Source organism: Felis catus, chromosome D3 (genome assembly GCF_018350175.1).
Source record: "Felis catus isolate Fca126 chromosome D3, F.catus_Fca126_mat1.0, whole genome shotgun sequence".
Classification (NCBI taxonomy): domain Eukaryota; kingdom Metazoa; phylum Chordata; class Mammalia; order Carnivora; family Felidae; genus Felis; species Felis catus.
Genome location: NC_058379.1, coordinates 81,442,230 through 81,458,796, shown reverse-complemented (window position 1 = coordinate 81,458,796; position 16,567 = coordinate 81,442,230). Strand labels below are relative to the sequence as shown.

The 16,567-nt window shown below is 47.2% G+C and overlaps 1 protein-coding gene across 6 annotated transcripts in view; it reads right to left on the bottom strand.

Annotated features, from left to right (window-relative positions):
• SERPINB8 (serpin family B member 8) overlaps positions 1-11,425 on the bottom strand; it is a 34,173-nt gene extending 22,748 nt beyond the window's left edge. Inside the window, exons 1-4 of one of the 6 annotated variants that reach the window (XM_045041079.1) lie at positions 11,138-11,425; positions 7,916-8,074; positions 2,916-3,093; positions 1,274-1,411 (exon numbers count right to left, since the gene is read on the bottom strand). In XM_045041079.1, coding sequence (XP_044897014.1) covers positions 1,274-1,411; positions 2,916-3,083 — 306 coding nt within the window. In that variant the 5' untranslated portion in view covers positions 3,084-3,093; positions 7,916-8,074; positions 11,138-11,425. Of the gene's footprint in view, positions 1-194; positions 280-1,273; positions 1,412-2,915; positions 3,094-7,915; positions 8,075-11,137 lie in introns of those variants that run through there. The other 5 variants (XM_023242080.2, XM_023242081.2, XM_045041078.1 and 2 more) reach the window with 5 other exon arrangements.
• Positions 11,426-16,567: the final 5,142 nt, after the last annotated feature.

Genomic DNA, 16,567 nt, shown 5'->3' with positions numbered 1-16,567 from the left:
CAGATCATCCTGAAATCTTTGGGTCCTCCCGGACTGGAATGGTCTAGAGGTCAGGTCTAGATCACCGTGGGGCTGTGGGGGTAGGGAGGTGGGGATTAGGGACAACAGTGCCAAGGGCTGAGCCTTGAAATGTAAGGTAAGGTCAGCTCAGGAAGAGCCTGTACCCAGTACATGAAAACCCAAAGATAACTCACCTCACAAAAACTTGGTTTCAGATATAATGTGCCTGCAATTGGCTCCCATCCTCCGCCCATCTCCTGTTCTCAAATATTTTAGCTTCTACAGAAGAAAGAAAACGTAGAGAGAAAGAGAAGCCAAGCAACTGAGGAAAGGGGAAGGCGGCTCCCTGTGTCCCCAGTATTCCCCAACGACAATACGCAAAGATCAGGCCAACATTCAACAACGAACACCAACTAGGGGATTCCTGGGATCATCAGTGCTTGTCCTAGAAGACCCAGAATTCTCTCCAATGATACTCAAGTCCAGAGCAGGCAACTTCCATGGGGTAGCACCCAACAGCAGCCAGGGCAGGGAGGTATCTGAGTCTCACAGAAGAATCCGTAGAACTGCCAGCCAGTAAGATGGCCAGGTTTGCCTAGATCACTTCATTAATCTGAGGTAGCATCAATCTGCATGGTGTGCGGCATAATTTTTTGGACCTCACTTACCGCATTACGGCAGGCTTTTCCTGGACTAAGGAACTTGGGAATTATATGCTTCAGAAAATAGGCACCACACGGATTTAAAAACCTGTTTTATGAGCCAATTTTCATTTTAGAAAGACTACTCTGTCAGGAATGTGGAAGAACCCGGCAGGACTTGGAGAGTTCCATAGGGAAGAATGAAAATAATGGTGCAGAAGATACAGTGAGAGTCCGCACCCAGGCAGTGGTGGTGGCGATTCAGAAGAGGGGACAAATGTAAGAGGCCTTGAGAGACCAGGGGACAGCCTAACGACCAGGGGTGAGACTGGGGATAGCTGTGTAGGCACACAAGACAGTGTGGTCACCGAAGAGAGGAGTCAATGGGGAGAAAGAAGCAGGTCTGGATGCAGGAGGACGGACATACTGAGTTTGACATCTAGAAGGAATCTATCAAAAATAACTTTAAAAAGGACATAGTTCAGAGGCAAACATAAAATTCAAAATTACAATTACAGAAGTACAATTCTGAGCACATTTACAAGGCAAGAGAATTATACTTTATCTCTGTTCTTTCGTAGTTTCTATTTTATTTTCAATTTCTTTAACATCGATGCGCAAGTACAACTTACTGGAAAGAAGTCACACGTCTTCTCTCCAAACAGTCTGTTGGCGGTTCTGAGCACGTACTGACTGCCAGATCTGTTCACCTCCGTGAGAAGTGCCTGGAAACCTTGGTGAATATCTCCACTTCCGTTCAAACAAAGAGCCTGGTAAGAGAAAACAAGGGCACAAACTTGTAGCACTGCCGCCATCTTGGTCCCCCAAAGAGCAATCTCCACACAAACGCCTGCACTGAAAATCACAAAGGATCCTATCTCGAAAGGAGTTTGATTTAATCCTCACACAGTCCTTTTTCACCTGGGCACTACTGACTTTTGGGGCCAGATACTTGGTTGCTGTTCCGTGTAAGGTATTTTGCAGCATTTCTGGCCTCTACCCACTAGATGTCAGTAGCACCTCTCATTTAGGACAACCAAGCTGCCCAGACAGTGGTGAACATCCCCTGGAAGGCAAAATCGGCCCTAGGTGTGAACCACTGCCCTGGTAGATTTTTTCACTTAGAAACGTGGGTGTGATGGGGACCTGGGGGGCTCAGTCAGTTAACCCTCCGACTTTGGCTCCGGTCATGATCTCAAGGTTCATGAATTCGAGCCCCACGCTGGACTCTATGCTGACAGCCCAGAGCCTGGAGCCTGCTTCAGATTCTGTGTCTCCCTCTCTCTCTGCACCTCCCCTGCTCACGATCTGTCTCTCTCTCAAAAATAAACAAACATTAAAGAAGAATTTTTTTAATAAAAAAAATAAATAAGAAAGGCAGGTATGATAACTCAGGAGGGAATCAGAACAGAACAAATAGATAGCTGGAATGAATCCAGCACGGCCCAGGGAATACAAGAATGAGCAGAAATCAACAGAAAATACGTCACCAGCAACTTCACAGAAGTTCTCCAGACCAGACTGTGACTTCCAAGTCAAGTCGTTCCTCTGTCTCCCAAGGGCCCGGGTCCAAAGCCCCCCTCCTCCAGCGAGCACTTCCAGAGGGCGCCCGCGCACCCCTGCTATTAATGGGAAAGCGGTGTGCATTGGCAATGTTCCGGGACACTCACAAGGTTGTCGAAGAAACTTAAGGTACAAAGAGGTTAAAGACTATTCCCCTCAAGTGTTTGCCACTACTTGGTTTGCAGCTCAGATCCCACAGAACCCAGTTCAGACCAATCAGATTCTATATTCCCTCTAAATAATTCCGGATGTAGACGTCCATGTTTGTGTTACTTTCATCTTGCACTTGTGCACGCACAATCATACACTTTTAGAAAGAACCCATGTAACAGAAAGTTGATTCACACAGCTACAATTCAATCTAATACAAAACATTAGAAAAAATTTAAAATATAACAAAGTTGAAATCCTCGGACTTCTTGTGGGACAGAATTATAGCTTATCCTACTTATCAAAGTTTGCTGTAACATATTGATGCCCCTATCCAGTGCAAATGACATAATGACTTGATTTCTCCTGTAAACGCTAAGGGTAGACGGTGGGTCTTAAATAATTCCCATTTCTGCCCATGTCTGCTCTCTTTCCCTCACCACGGTGCCCCTCGCCACCGACCAGCCACACTGGCGGTCATCCGCTGCGGTGAGGTATGAAGAAAGCATCAGGAAGCAAAGAAGCAGCCCGCCGCTCTTCCTCTGCGACAGGCAGGCATACCTGGGACATCTGGGTGGCAGTGTTTCCTTTGGCCCCCATGAAGACCATGGCCAGGGCAGACGAGATGCTCAGAGGGGAGCAGAACACGTTTCGCGAGCTGTCCTCTTGACCCAACATTTTTAATAAGTTGATGGCAAAACTGCCATTGGCTTCACAGAGATCATCCATCAGGAAAGGTCTGTGCCAAAAAAAGCACAACACGGAGGCACATCAGCCCAGCCCACTGTTAGGTCATCTAGTCACGAGCGCCCGTCAGAGGCCACTGGGTGTGGTCAGCAGAATATCCGCGCCCCCACAGCCATCCACATGGTATCTCCCAGCCCTTGGTCATCTTCCATGGCATTAGGGCCCTTGCAGATGTGATGGACTGAACAAAGGATCGTGAGATGGGGAGATTTCCTGCATTATCCAGGGGGGCTCGGCGTAACTACAGGGCCCTTACAAGAGGAAGGCAGGAGGTGAGAGGCAGAGAAGGAGATGACACAAGAGAAGCAAAGGCCAGAAAGGACGCGAGGCCACGGAGCATGAAATGCAGGCAGCCTGTAGGAGCTGCAAGAGGCCAGGAAACAATTCTGCCCTAGAGCCTCCAGGAAAACATGAAGCTCTGCGGACCTATATTGATGTAGTTTCTTATGTCTGTCTGTCTGTCTGTCTGTTTAGAGCGTGAAAGCACAAGCCAGGAGGGGCACAGAGGGGAGAGAGACTCCCAAGCAAGCTCCATGCTGTCAGCAAAGAGCCCAACTCGGGCCCCATCTCACCAACCCGTGAGATCATGACCTGAGCCGAAGTCAGGACTCAGACACTTAACCGACTGAGTCACCCAGGCGCCCCTCTGTAGGCCTATTATGGACTTGTGACCTCTAGAGCTGTAAAATAATAAATTTTACTGTGTTCAGGCAGTAAATTTAGGGTAAGGCGTTACAGTATTAATAAGAAACTAATACCCTGGTTTATTCACAATACCCTGGTTTATTCAGCCAATCTCAGGGCTGAGGGATGAATGCCACCCTCAGCAACAGGACCACTGCAGGGGCTTAGATTCCCTTTGGGACCTGACAACTCCCTCCCTTCGTGTCACAAAGGCCAACGCGTCTCAGTGCCAGGTTCTCAGGTTTTACGGGAATCTCTTAATCCCAACAATACCTGAGGTCACTACAGTTGACCAACCCTAGAGACAGGGAGCCTGGGCGACGACCATAAGCCTCTTCCAGATCCCACAGACGGTCATCAAGCAATCTGGGTCGGAACCTGCGATCTCAACCCAGAGCCTGAATTCATCATTACACAAACCCCTTACTGCTTGCAAGTTCTCCCTCAGTTTGGTCTCTCTAGTATAATCTATAAACAGTGTTCTGTTATAAATAAGTCTTGGTAGGAGCCTGGGGGGCTCTGTCAGTGAAGCCTTTGACTCTGGATTTCGGCTCAGGTCACGATCTCACAGTTTGTGAGTTCAAGCCCCGTGCAGGGCTTTGCGCTGACAGCATGGAGCCCTACTGGGATTCTCTCCTTCTCTCGCTGCCTCTCCCTCTCTCTCTCTCTCCATCAGAATACATTTTAAAAAATAAAGATAAATAAGTCTTTGTCAATAAATACATTTCTGTCACCATGTTGTGTGAAATCAACTGGATGGATTTCTTTTTATTTTTTTTTAACGTTTATTTATTTTTGAGAGACAGAGAGAGACAGAGTGTGAGCAGGGGAGGGGCAGAGAGAAAGACACAGAATCTGAAGAGGTTCCAGGCTCTGAGCCGTCAGCACAGAGCCCGATGCGGGGCTTGAACTCAAGGACCGTGAGATCATGACCTCACGTGTTGGACACAACCGACTGAGCCACCCAGGTGCTCCCCTTTTTTTTTTAATTTTTATTTTTATTTATTTATTTTTTCAATGTTTATTTATTTTTGGGACAGAGAGAGACAGAGCATGAACGGGAGAGGGGCAGAGAGAGAGGGAGACACAGAATTGGAAACAGGCTCCAGGCTCTGAGCCATCAGCCCAGAGCCTGACGCGGGGCTCGAACTCACGGACCGCGAGATCGTGACCTGGCTGAAGTCGGATGCTTAACCGACTGCGCCACCCAGGCGCCCCTTTAATTTTTAAAAAAAAGTTTTTTACATTTATTTATTTTTTAGAGACAGAGAGACAGAGCATGAGCAGGGAGGGGCAGAGAGAGAGGGAGACACAGAATCCGAAGCAGGCTCCAGGTTCTGAGCTGTCAGCACAGAGCCGGATGCGGGGCTCAAACCCACAAACTGTGAGATCATGACCTGAGCCGAAGTTGGATGCTTAACTGACTGAGCCACCCAGGTGCCCCCCCTTTTTTTAATTTTTTTTTTAATGTTTATTTATTTTTGAGAGACAGAGAGAGACAGAGTGTGGTGGGGGAGGGGCAGAGAGAGAGAAAAAGACACAGATCAACTGGATGGATTTCACAACATTTTAAGGGTGGGTTTAGGATGATCTGACCTAAAATAGGAGCTACTGGGAAGACAGAAAATTCACTCTGAATCAGGAAGACTCCAAAAGACACACTATTTTCCATGGACCATATCTGGTTTGAAATTGGGGGGCGTGGCAAGCACCCAGCAACAGAGCCCATAAGCAGGGAAACAAAATATGAATCTAAATCTCAAGTCATTAGGTGAACACTCTGAGTCAGAGGCACCAAATCGGAGTCCAGCCTGACCAAGCCAGCCTTGACCTTCATCCCAGCTTACTCCTTCCTGCCTTCCTGACCTCTCTCCCTTTCCTTAGAGCATTTACTTTAAACAATGGGTCACTGTAAATTGTTTCCCTGCTCTGTTGACATAAAAATACAGTAAAACCTTGGATTGCGAGGAACTTGTTCTGCGAGTGTTCTGCAAGATGAGCAAACATTTCCAGTACATTTCAACTTGATAAATGAGTGATGTCTTGCAATTCGAGTAGTATGTGATGCTGAATGTCACATGATCACACTGAGCCAATGGTTCCTTTCTCTCTCTCTCTCTCTCTCTCTCTCTGCGGGATTGTGGGTGATCGTCTCCCATGCTCAGGCAACAGCATCTGGCAGAAATCAGTGATTTTTCAGAACGTTGGGAGGTGCCCACAACTGGCACTAGTATATTTTTTGTCACTTCAAAGCACCTATGGACTGTCCTTTGTATTTCGGTACAAGAGGAAGCTTAGGAATGCTTTGCTTCCTCTAGGTCAGGCTGCCTGCAGATACAGACCCTTTCCTCTGCTGCCTTATTGCCAGTTACGTTAAATACAGTAAATGGCAAGAGTTCATTGAGAGTCGTCCTACGCAATAACCCTCCTTTCTCTTGCTTTCCTCACACCAGCCATGTAGGTTTTCAAAGGTAAGTGCAGGTTAATTTGTTCATTTTTCTTTCTATTTTCTATTCTCTTTATGGTTTAATATTATATTACAGCATTATAATAATTTTTATATGAATATTTTTGGGTTGTGCAATGAATCATCTGAGTTTCCGTTATTTCTCCTGAGGAAATTCACTTTGATATACAAATGCTTTGGATTACATGCATGTTTCCAGAATGAATTATGCTCACAAACCAAGGTTTTATTGTATTTTTTAAAAGCCTCTTTCCTGTTTTAAACCCAAGACAGTCTTTCTCAATCCCTAGAAGGCATTCCTCTAAAAATGGAATTATCAAGGGGCTCCTGGGTGGCTCAGTCGGTTAAGTGTCCGACTTCAGTTCAGATCATAATCTCACAGTTCATGAGTTCGAGCCCCATGTCAGGCACTGTGCTGACTGCTCAGAACCTGGAGCCTGCTTTGGATTCTGTGTCTCCCTCTTTGTCTGCCCTTCCCCTGTTCATTCTCTCTTTCTCTCTCTCTCTCTCAAAAATAAATAAATATTTAAAAAATGGAATTAGCAGGGTGCCTGGGTAGCTCAGTTGGTTAGGCATCCAACTCTTTTTTTTTTTCAACGTTTTTTATTTATTTTTGGGACAGAGAGAGACAGAGCATGAATGGGGGAGGGGCAGAGAGAGAGTGAGACACAGAATCGGAAACAGGCTCCAGGCTCCGAGCCATCAGCCCAGAGCCGGACGCGGGGCTCGAACTCACGGACCGCGAGATCGTGACCTGGCTGAAGTCGGACGCTTAACCGACTGTGCCACCCAGGCGCCCCAAAGCATCCAACTCTTGATTCCAGCTCAGGTCATGATCTCGCAATTTTGTGAGTTCCAACCCTGCATGAGGCTCTGTGCTGACAAGGCAGAGCCTGCTTGGGATTCTCTCTCTCTCTCTCTCTCTCTCTCTCTCTCTCTCTCTCTCAAAATAATTAAATAAAGTAAAAAAAAAAGACATTTTTAAAACATCAACCAAGAGAATACAATAATAACACAGCTTGCACGGCAGTATGCTATACTTAACAGGTCATTAGAGGACAGAAGTGAAAGTTTCCTTCCTCTGGAATACTCTCCAGAACCTTCAGTTGCACAGCTTGAACCCCAGGGCTGCAGACTTGGGGAAACCGACATGTCTGCAGCAGGCGAGTCCCACAACAGATCAGGGCCCAGCCTCCCTGCAGGCCACTCCCGGCCCCACATTCCCTCACCTCAAATTTGAGGACTTTTCAGAAAATAAACAGCTAGAAGCCAAAGGGATAGGCGACCTTCACAGCACTGGGCCACCAAAGAAGGTGGCGCCGAAGAGACCCAAAGGAGGAGAGCCTTTGGTAAACAGGAATGTGGATGTGATCCTACCTGAGCATAAGTGTAGGCTGGTGAGTGTGAGTGCGGGTGTGTGTGTGTGTGTGTGTGTGTGTGTGTGTGTGCGCGTGTGGTCCGGCCTGAACAGGCAAAGGAGTGAACTGGGATATCACAGCAATCCCAACTTTATGTTTTAACTGCACTTAATGGCAAATGCCTGCTTCTGGTTTCTTCCACCTTTCCTCTTCCTTCACTTGCACGCCATCAGGTGCTGGTCACTAGCAGAGTATTCACCATCAGTGTCTGCCCCACGGCAATGACTCACTGGGTGCACACTCACCGCAAGAGCACCTCCGGGGCGGGTCCCAGGTCACAGCGGTGAAGAGGCAGGAGCTGGAACAGGAGAACCGAATGATTCTTTCCCCCACTGGCTCTCGGTGCCCCAACCTCAGGTGTCTATTAAGCCTTTGAGAGGGCTGGACTTCAACCAAAGTGGAACCTGCCCAATAAACATGAAAAGGACTGAATTTCAATACAACATGCAACGACACCTCTGGGAACCAGTGCCACCACGGAGTTCAGTGTTGTGTCATAAAAACACAACAATGTGGAAAGATTTCCAGGCTGTAACATAAGTCGGCATTAAGCTAGTTTTTCTTTAATGAACAGGGTCAGGGCAATTAAAGACTGTCCTCAAGGGTCACAGTAAGAGTAGCAGATTGGGCAGCAAGTACGAGGCGTCGCTCTCCCCCCCCCCCCCCGCGCCGGGGGACCCAGAATGCCTGTGATCCCCTCGCTCCCTCCACCTCCCCACAGACACGTCCAAAAGTGGACTGAGGCAAACAGCATTTATGCAGAACTTTCCTTCTGTGGTTTAGAGAGGAGAACGAGCAGTAGATGCCATAATTCCTGACCGGGAGCTCCCACCCTAGGGACACACACACACACACACACACACAGAAACATGTGGTCTCAAGCCAGCTGTGTGCTTTGGAACCGGATATTTTACAAAGTGCTAAGGAAGCCCACGGAGAAGTGGAATGAATTCTCTCTAGAAGCTCAGAAGGTGCGGAGTAGCTGGCTCTAAGGGGCTGGGCAGGGGTCTCTGTGAGGCCGTGACAGGGGAGGTGACCGCTGAGGCCGCAGCCGGGGGTGGGGCTGGCTGGGGGAAAGACGGCAGCAGGTGCATGGTTCGTGCACGTGGGGCCCAGGGAGGGGGTCTTAGGTGACAGGCAGGGTGTGCTGAGGCAAGAAGTTTGCACTGGAAAAGCCAGGGATGGTATTTAAACGAATGTCGTACAGGCGTGCCCCGGGTTTTAGGAAACTGCAGTGGCCCACCGCTGAGCCTGGGGAAGCCGCCCACCCACCCCGGCCACAGACCAGCCGCTGCCAACCACGAGGAAACGCGAGCCGCAGAGAGCGGAAGGTGGCATTGCCAGGCTGGGTGACTGATCATACGAGGGACAGGGAACAGGAAGGGTCAGGGCCTACGCCCAGGCTGGTTACGAACAAGAACACAGGCCCCACGTGGAGCTGCTGATGCTCAGCCCCAGATCCGGAGACGTAACCTAATTACATTCTGGCTCTCCCAGAATCGGAATCTGAAACCAGTCAGTCGGGAGCTGCCTGACCAGCTCCAGCGAGGTCATCGACCTGACCCCTGCCATCCCCTAGGCGAAAGGGGCTCTTGCGCTATGTCTTCCCCGTGTAACTTCCTCGTTCCCAATCCCTTCTGCTTATAAATCTTTGCTTTTGCACAGCTCCTCAGAGCTCCGTTCCACCTGCTAGATTGGATGCTGCCCCATCCAAATTAATCTTGCTCAAATACACTTTTTTTTTTTTTTAGAAAATGCTTATTTACTTATTTTGAGAGAGAGAGAGAGAGAGAGAGAGAGAGAGAGAGTGGGTGCAAGCACATACTGGAGCAGGGGAGGGGCGGGGAGAGAGGGAGAGAGAATCCCAAGCATGTTCCACAATGTCAGCATAGAGCCGGACATGGGGCTTGAACACAGGACACGAGGTCACGACTTGAACCGAAATCAAGAGTGGGACCTTCAACCGTCTGAGCCACCCTGGCACCCCTAAACGTAACTTTTTAACACGTTCTCAGTTTATCTTTTAACAAACTTGCAGCTAATTTATGCTTAGGGTGAACCACGAGCCATCGGAAATTTGTATGAGGAGCCAGATGGAATGAAAAAGGTGATCCATCCCGAGTCGGATGTGTGGAACGCACCACACTGAAGACGGCCACACGTCCCAGAGCGAGCGATTGGAGCCATCAGCGCTCAGACTGCCCAAGATTCTAGGCGAATGGGAAGAAATTACTTAGAACATACAGAGAAGGCATAGGAGAAGAAACTCACCCAGTTTTTAAGAATTGCCAGCGTTTGCAGGTAGAAAAAGGAGTCAGACAGGAGGACGACAAGTCAGGGATGCCCTGGGAGACCTGGGAGGGTGTGACTGGGGGGGCCAGGGAAACAGGACAGGAAGGCAGCACAGGGGGAGGGAGGCAAGGAGTGGGAAGGCAGCTGGGGAGCATCTGGGAAGTGGGGAGTCCGTTAAATTAAGTACTGCGGCTGCAGATGAGGTGGAAACAGGCAAGGAAGCATTTTCTCAAGTTGAGGAAAAGCAGCCAAAGAACAGGTAAAAGATGTGAAAGGGGGCGGCGCCTGGGTGGTTCAGTTGGCTGAGCGTCAGACTTCAGCTCAGGTCATGATCTCACAGGTCCCTGGGTTCCAGGCCCGCAGTTGGGCTCTGTGCTGACAGCTGGGGCCCTGGAGCCTACTGGAACTGTGTCTCCCCCTGTCTCCTCTGCCTCTCTCTCTCTCTCTCAAAACTAAATAAACATTTAAAAAAATTTTAATAGAAAAAGAAAGATGTGGAAGAAAGAAAGACAAAGAATATGGAAGAAAAACAGATAACAAGAAAGACAAAGGCTACGGCAGAAAACCAGAAAACAAGAAGGAAGGAGGGAAGCCCGGCAGGAGCGAGGAGGCAGAGAGGAGGCGGGAGGGACCGCGGAGCCCGCAGGCATTCCCCCGGGAGGTGGCGCTAACCCAGCACCTCCCCGGAGCTGGCCCCAGGCTCCATGAAACTCCAGGCCCGGCTGCCCCGGGCGCCCGGGTGTCCCTGCGGCGGTTCCCACGCACCCTCGCAGGGGCTCCCGCCCCGCCTTCTCCCGCAACAGCACCCCAGGCTTGGGGCACCGGCCTCCCGCTCCTGCTGGCAAATCGCGGCCCGGTGGCGTCAGCCGGCCCGGAGTCACTCCCATCCCGGGGACCCCCTCCTACCCCGGGCGCGTCTGCGCGCCGCGCTCCCGCGCTGGTGCCACCGCCCGCCTCGCCGACGCTCACCTTAGCGCCCCACGCTGCGACCCCGCGGCCGCCCGGTGCGATCGGGCCGCGCCGGCAGCCCCCCCTCCCCCGTCCTCTCCTCCCCCTTCTCCTGCCCGCCCGCCTCCCTCCCTCCCCGCCCGGGTCCCGCGCCGCCGCGCTCCAGTCGGGGGACCCCCGCCGGGGGGGGGGGGACCGGGGCCCCGGGCGCCTCCCAGCCCCGGTACCTGGGCCGTTCCTGCTCCTGCTGCGGCTGCTCTCTGGCCGGCTGCGCGCTTCCCGGCCGCTGAGATCTCGGGCGAGGCTTCCGGCGGGTGACTCAGAGCCGACCCGGATTGCAGGGCTCCGCGTGTTGTCCGCGGGAGGAGCCCCAGCCTCCCCCGCGGTCCTCTTGCCCGGGCCGGAGGGCACTTGGCCTCGCGGGGGAGGCTGGCGCCGGGGCTGGTGAAGGTGTTTGCAGAACGGGTCCTCGATTGAGGCTCGGTTCGTTCGCCTGGGTTGGTTGGCGCAGTATTCGTGGTGTGTGGGTGTGTGTGTGTGTGTGTGTGTGTGTGTGTGTGTTCGCGCGCGCGCTCAAGAGCAGTTTCAAATTTGGGACGTCGCCTTGGAAATTGACTAAAAGCAAGACCGGAGGTTAAAGGTTCTTAAAGCCAGTGGTTTCCAAATCTTTTCGGTAGGACACCCATCAAGAGAGTTTTTGAGCGTGCGTCTCTGGTATCCATATGAAGTTATATGTGCTAATGTGCTAAATAGTAACATATTACAAACGCTATACAACATAAAAATTTCCAAAACTAAAAAAAAAAAAAAAAAATTTAGAATCTGAAGCAGGCTCCAGGCTCTGAGCTGTCAGCACAGAGTCCCAGGAATTGAGATCATGACCTGAGCTGAAATCAAGTGCTTAATCTACTAAGCCACCCAGGCACCCCAAGTTCAGTTTATTTCTAAATTGGGGTTGATAGCTGTCATAAGGAAATGCTTCTCAGGAAACGGGTTGATTAAAATAGATAAAGGCATCATTGTTTGTATTGACTAAACCTTGACACTTGGTTTTCATTCACATACTAACTGTGCAGATTCCTGGTTGAAGTCTAAATGTTAAAAATCTGTTTATCCTCTTGAAAATCGTTTGCTTTTGCAAACCAAAATTTTGCAACCTTATACTTTCAATATGTGAACAGGTAGAAGCCCATCAAATCTTTTCTTTTGGGAAGATTTTTACGAAGTTTACAAATTATATTTGCAAGCTTTTTTTTAAGTGCCCATATTTGACAGTTTTAACATTATTTTAGTAATAAAATCAGATATCAATGGAAAAACATCCCAATAGATGTTCTCAAAATGATCACTCAAAAGCAGTTGATTTCACATTCATAGATAAAACATGCCTTTACCTAAAGGCAGCTGTCAATCAGCAGTGTTTTTTTTTTTTAAATACTTCCTAGATGTTTTACTAGTAACAGCCACTTATCACAGAAAAAGTCAGCACATTTGGAACACTAGACTTTTTTTAAAAAAATGCAAATAATTAATTAACCTCACACCAATGCCCTGTGTTGTGGAGAGCCCTTAAGTTTAAATGAGGTGAATCGAAAGGCCCAGTTGGTCAGAAAGTCTGTAAATGCAGAGAAAAATCCAGGTAGGTAAGTAAGTGAGCTCCATGGGGAGCAGTACCTGTCTGCTCTGATATCTTTTATAAATATTTACAAAATTGAGATTTTACTGTGGTAGGGTCCCCTCCCTAAGGAAAGAAATCTCAAGGCCGCTTGAAAACACCCCTCACGACCTTGTAACATGAGACCACTTAATCAGACCGCCCCCCCTCCCGTGGGGGACTCCCGTGGGGGACTCAGTTCTTTGGGTATGAAACCAACTGAGCCTGGGTGCCTGCAGGTATATGCCGGCAGGAATATGCCCGCAGGAATAAAGTTGCTTCCTGGAAAGAAAAGCCTCAGGGTCACGACCCTCCGACCCTCACCCACCCTCTGTGCAGAATCCTGCTACATTGTCAGTGAGGATTGTAACACATTCACAATGAGTCATCACAAAAGGTCAATAAGGTTGACAAAAAGTGTTTGATTTCCACGTCAAAAAGATGCCATAAAACTAAAAGGTGAATAAGAAAATAAGAAAATGTTTTAAAAACTCTTTAAATGTCGCTTAAATAGCTCAAGAGAAAAGCTGATTAAAAAAAAAAAGACAACAGACCCTAGTAGAAATCCTGTGCCAAGGACATTAGCAAATTTGTGGCAAAGAAAACCAGTGGCTCTTGTACACCTGGAACTAATGTAACATAGTTTGCCAATTACACTCAAATTAAAAAGGAAATAAAAAGAAAGCAATGGCTAATCATACCTAAAAGGGCTAACCTCGAAGAAAATAATAATTTTTGAGTACATACTATGTGCTAGACCCTAAACTAGAGCTTTTCTCGCAAGACTTCATTTAATCTGGACAACTCTGGGAGGTCAGTGCCATGAACGTCTGAGCAAAGCATTGAGCCTTAACTCTTTAAGTTGCTGGTCCCTGAAGTCACACGGCTCCAAGCAACAAAGGTTTCCACCTGGTTTCCAGGTCTGTGTGACTCTGGAGTTCACGGTTTCAATCAACTGCTACATGATGGCCTTCCAAAAAGAAAAAAGTAGGGGAGAGCAGATGAAGGTTGCCTTTTTAAAACATACAAATTTGCAAGTATAATAACCATACATTTCCAATGCTGGTAAGATAAGATGGGTGTGACTTTTTATTTAAAAAAAAAGTTCATTTATTATGAGAGGGAGAGAGAGAGAGAAGGAGCACGTGTGAGGGAGAGGCCAAGAGAGATGGAGAGAGAGAATCCCAAGCAGGCTCCCCATTGTCAGCACAGAGCCCGAAGCAGGGCTCGATCTCACGAACCGTGAGATCATGACCTGAGCCAAAATCAAGAGTCAGATGCGTAACCAACTGAGCCACCCAGGCATTCCATATGTGCATGACCTCTTACTCTCCATCAGCAATGCTGTCAATTGGATACCAGTTACTGATTTCGAATTTAGAATTGAATTTTTCAAAAAGAAAGAAAGAAAAGAAAAGAAGGATGGGTGAAATAAGAAAGAAGAAATTGCCGTGAAAACATTTATACCTTCTGAATCAAAACCGGCATTTCAAGGAATTTCACTGCAAGTAAAATTCACAGATATGGAGTAGAATATCGTGCAAATGATGACCACTTCATCTTTGACTTCTCACGCACAGAAAAAAACCTCCAAATGCCCAACAGAGAACAGATTAGATTCTATCACATCCATGGTAGGATACTAACGTATCTTGTAGAAAAAAACAGTATTACCATGGGAGTGATATTAAGTGTAAATTAGGAATACCGTTACATGTGAGCATAATTCTATAGACAGACTAGAAAGAAATAAATTCTGTACGTCACCTGTTTCTGGGCAATGGGGAAATTTTATGTTATTTATGTTTATCTTAGGGTTTCTTAATTTTTTGACGGATTAATGTGCATACACTTAGCTGAAAAAGCACAGTGCTGGAGGAGATATTTGTAAAGACAACAAGTTCCTAGCCACCCCTCCCAACTCCCCAGAAGCAGGCACTCTCAAGTCATTTGTTCTTTCTCCTGGTATCTGCCTCCGTAATTCCAAATAATATGGATATATGACCATTTTTATCTAACAATTTTAGATGTCTGTTGCCTTCCTAATTTAGGGGGTGAGGATTCAGTCCTCTTACACCACTCACACTATCTCACTTTCCCTGTTTACTTTATCACAACTAAATGGTATTCATTGCTAAGTTAAACAGTGTCCTATGAATGCATTCCTTTTTCGTATAACACCATTTTTCCTTATTGTCATATTGCCCTCTTCCCCATTTCTTTAGTTTTCCAGGTTTTCTAGTTTTCTAGTTTTCTACGGCAAATGTGCCCCTCCTAAATGTTCTGCAGATCAGGCAAACCTCGCGGATGTTTTCTGACATGCTCACTCCCATTTGAGAGACTCATGAACTCCAGTTGTCCTCTCCTGGCCGGCTACCCTGCTGGTGAGGAAGTCGTTCCTTGAAGTTTGTGGGATGTTCATTGGCAAGGTATAATTTCAGAAGCAGGGAACAACTTTCCCCACCTTTATACCTAAGTTAACAGGCGATGTATTTTTTGTCGATCGAGTAAAAAAAAATTTTTTCTCAAACATTAAGGCACACTACCTACACAGGAAATAAATCATTTTTTCTTAATGTTTAAGGATTGATTACATAATCTGTCAGATTTTTTTAAACACCTTTAAAAATAAACTTACAAAGTTTCACAAACACAGTTTTTAAAAATATTTATTTATTTTGAGAAAGAGAGAGCAGAGAGGGGCAGAGAGAGAGGGAAAGAGAGAATCCCAAGCAGCCTCCATACTCAGCATGGAGCCCCATGAGGAGTCAATCTTATGACTTTGAGATCAGGACCTGAGCCAATATCAAGAGTTGGACACTTAACCTACTGAGCCACCCAGGCACCCCACAAACACACTTTTACAAACATTTGAACTTCTGTAAATCTAATCAATCAGGACTTACAAATCTAGTGAACTAGACCTTTCCAAGATTCAAACATGTTTAAAAAACACACAAAACGGGGGCACCTGCGTGGCTCAGTCGGTTACGCGACTGATTCTGGCTCAGGTCATGATCTCATGGTTTGTGAGTTCGAGCCCTGCGTCGGGCTCACTGCTGTTAACACAGAGCCTGCTTCGGATTCTCTGACCACCCCTCTCTCTACACCCCCCCCCCCCTCCAACTTTCACCTGCTCTATCTCTCTCTCAAAAATAAACATTTAAAAAATTAAGTAAATTTTAAAAAATACACAAAATAGTACAGTGATTGCAAAACTTATCCTACTAATCTCGTGGTCACTCATCTGAAGTTTCTAGTATCATCCTTTTTTCCTTGTTGTTTGTTTGAAAAACATTGTGTTCAATATTCTCTGATTGTCAGTCTCTGAGAGTGTTATGATGGTCTCCCTTTATGATGTTTAAGGACTTTTGATTTACTAGAACACAGACACAAAGGCTTTGTTTTGCTGCTACTTAGTGTGAGATGGATAGAGGCAAAATGTTTCATAGACATATGATAAAATGTCATATATATTACAAATTCCTGTCTTTGGAGCTATGGCTTTTTTTTTTTAATCCTATATACTGAACCAGGATTTTATATCAGAAAACACATTTTCTTATACTAATGTACAGAGCTGTTCGTGACAGCTCTAGTCTTTCATTTTATTAGATGAATATAAGAAAGAAACCTGGAGTATATAATCACTCTCTAAAACGAGAATAACAGCTAATAAATAGGCTGCCCATAAGCAGTTGTGTGAATGGCTTTTGACGACATTGGAAAAACACGGCCAATTTTATGAAGATTTAGTGTGATTAAGAACATCTTCTTATTGGGGCGCCTGGGTGGCGCAGTCGGTTAAGCGTCCGACTTCAGCCAGGTCACGATCTCGCGGTCCGTGAGTTCGAGCCCCGCATCAGGCTCTGGGCTGATGGCTCAGAGCCTGGAGCCTGTTTCCAACTCTGTGTCTCCCTCTCTCTCTGCCCCTCCCCCGTTCATGCTCTGTCTCTCTCTGTCCCAAAAATAAATAAACGTTGAAAAAAATAATTTAAAAAAT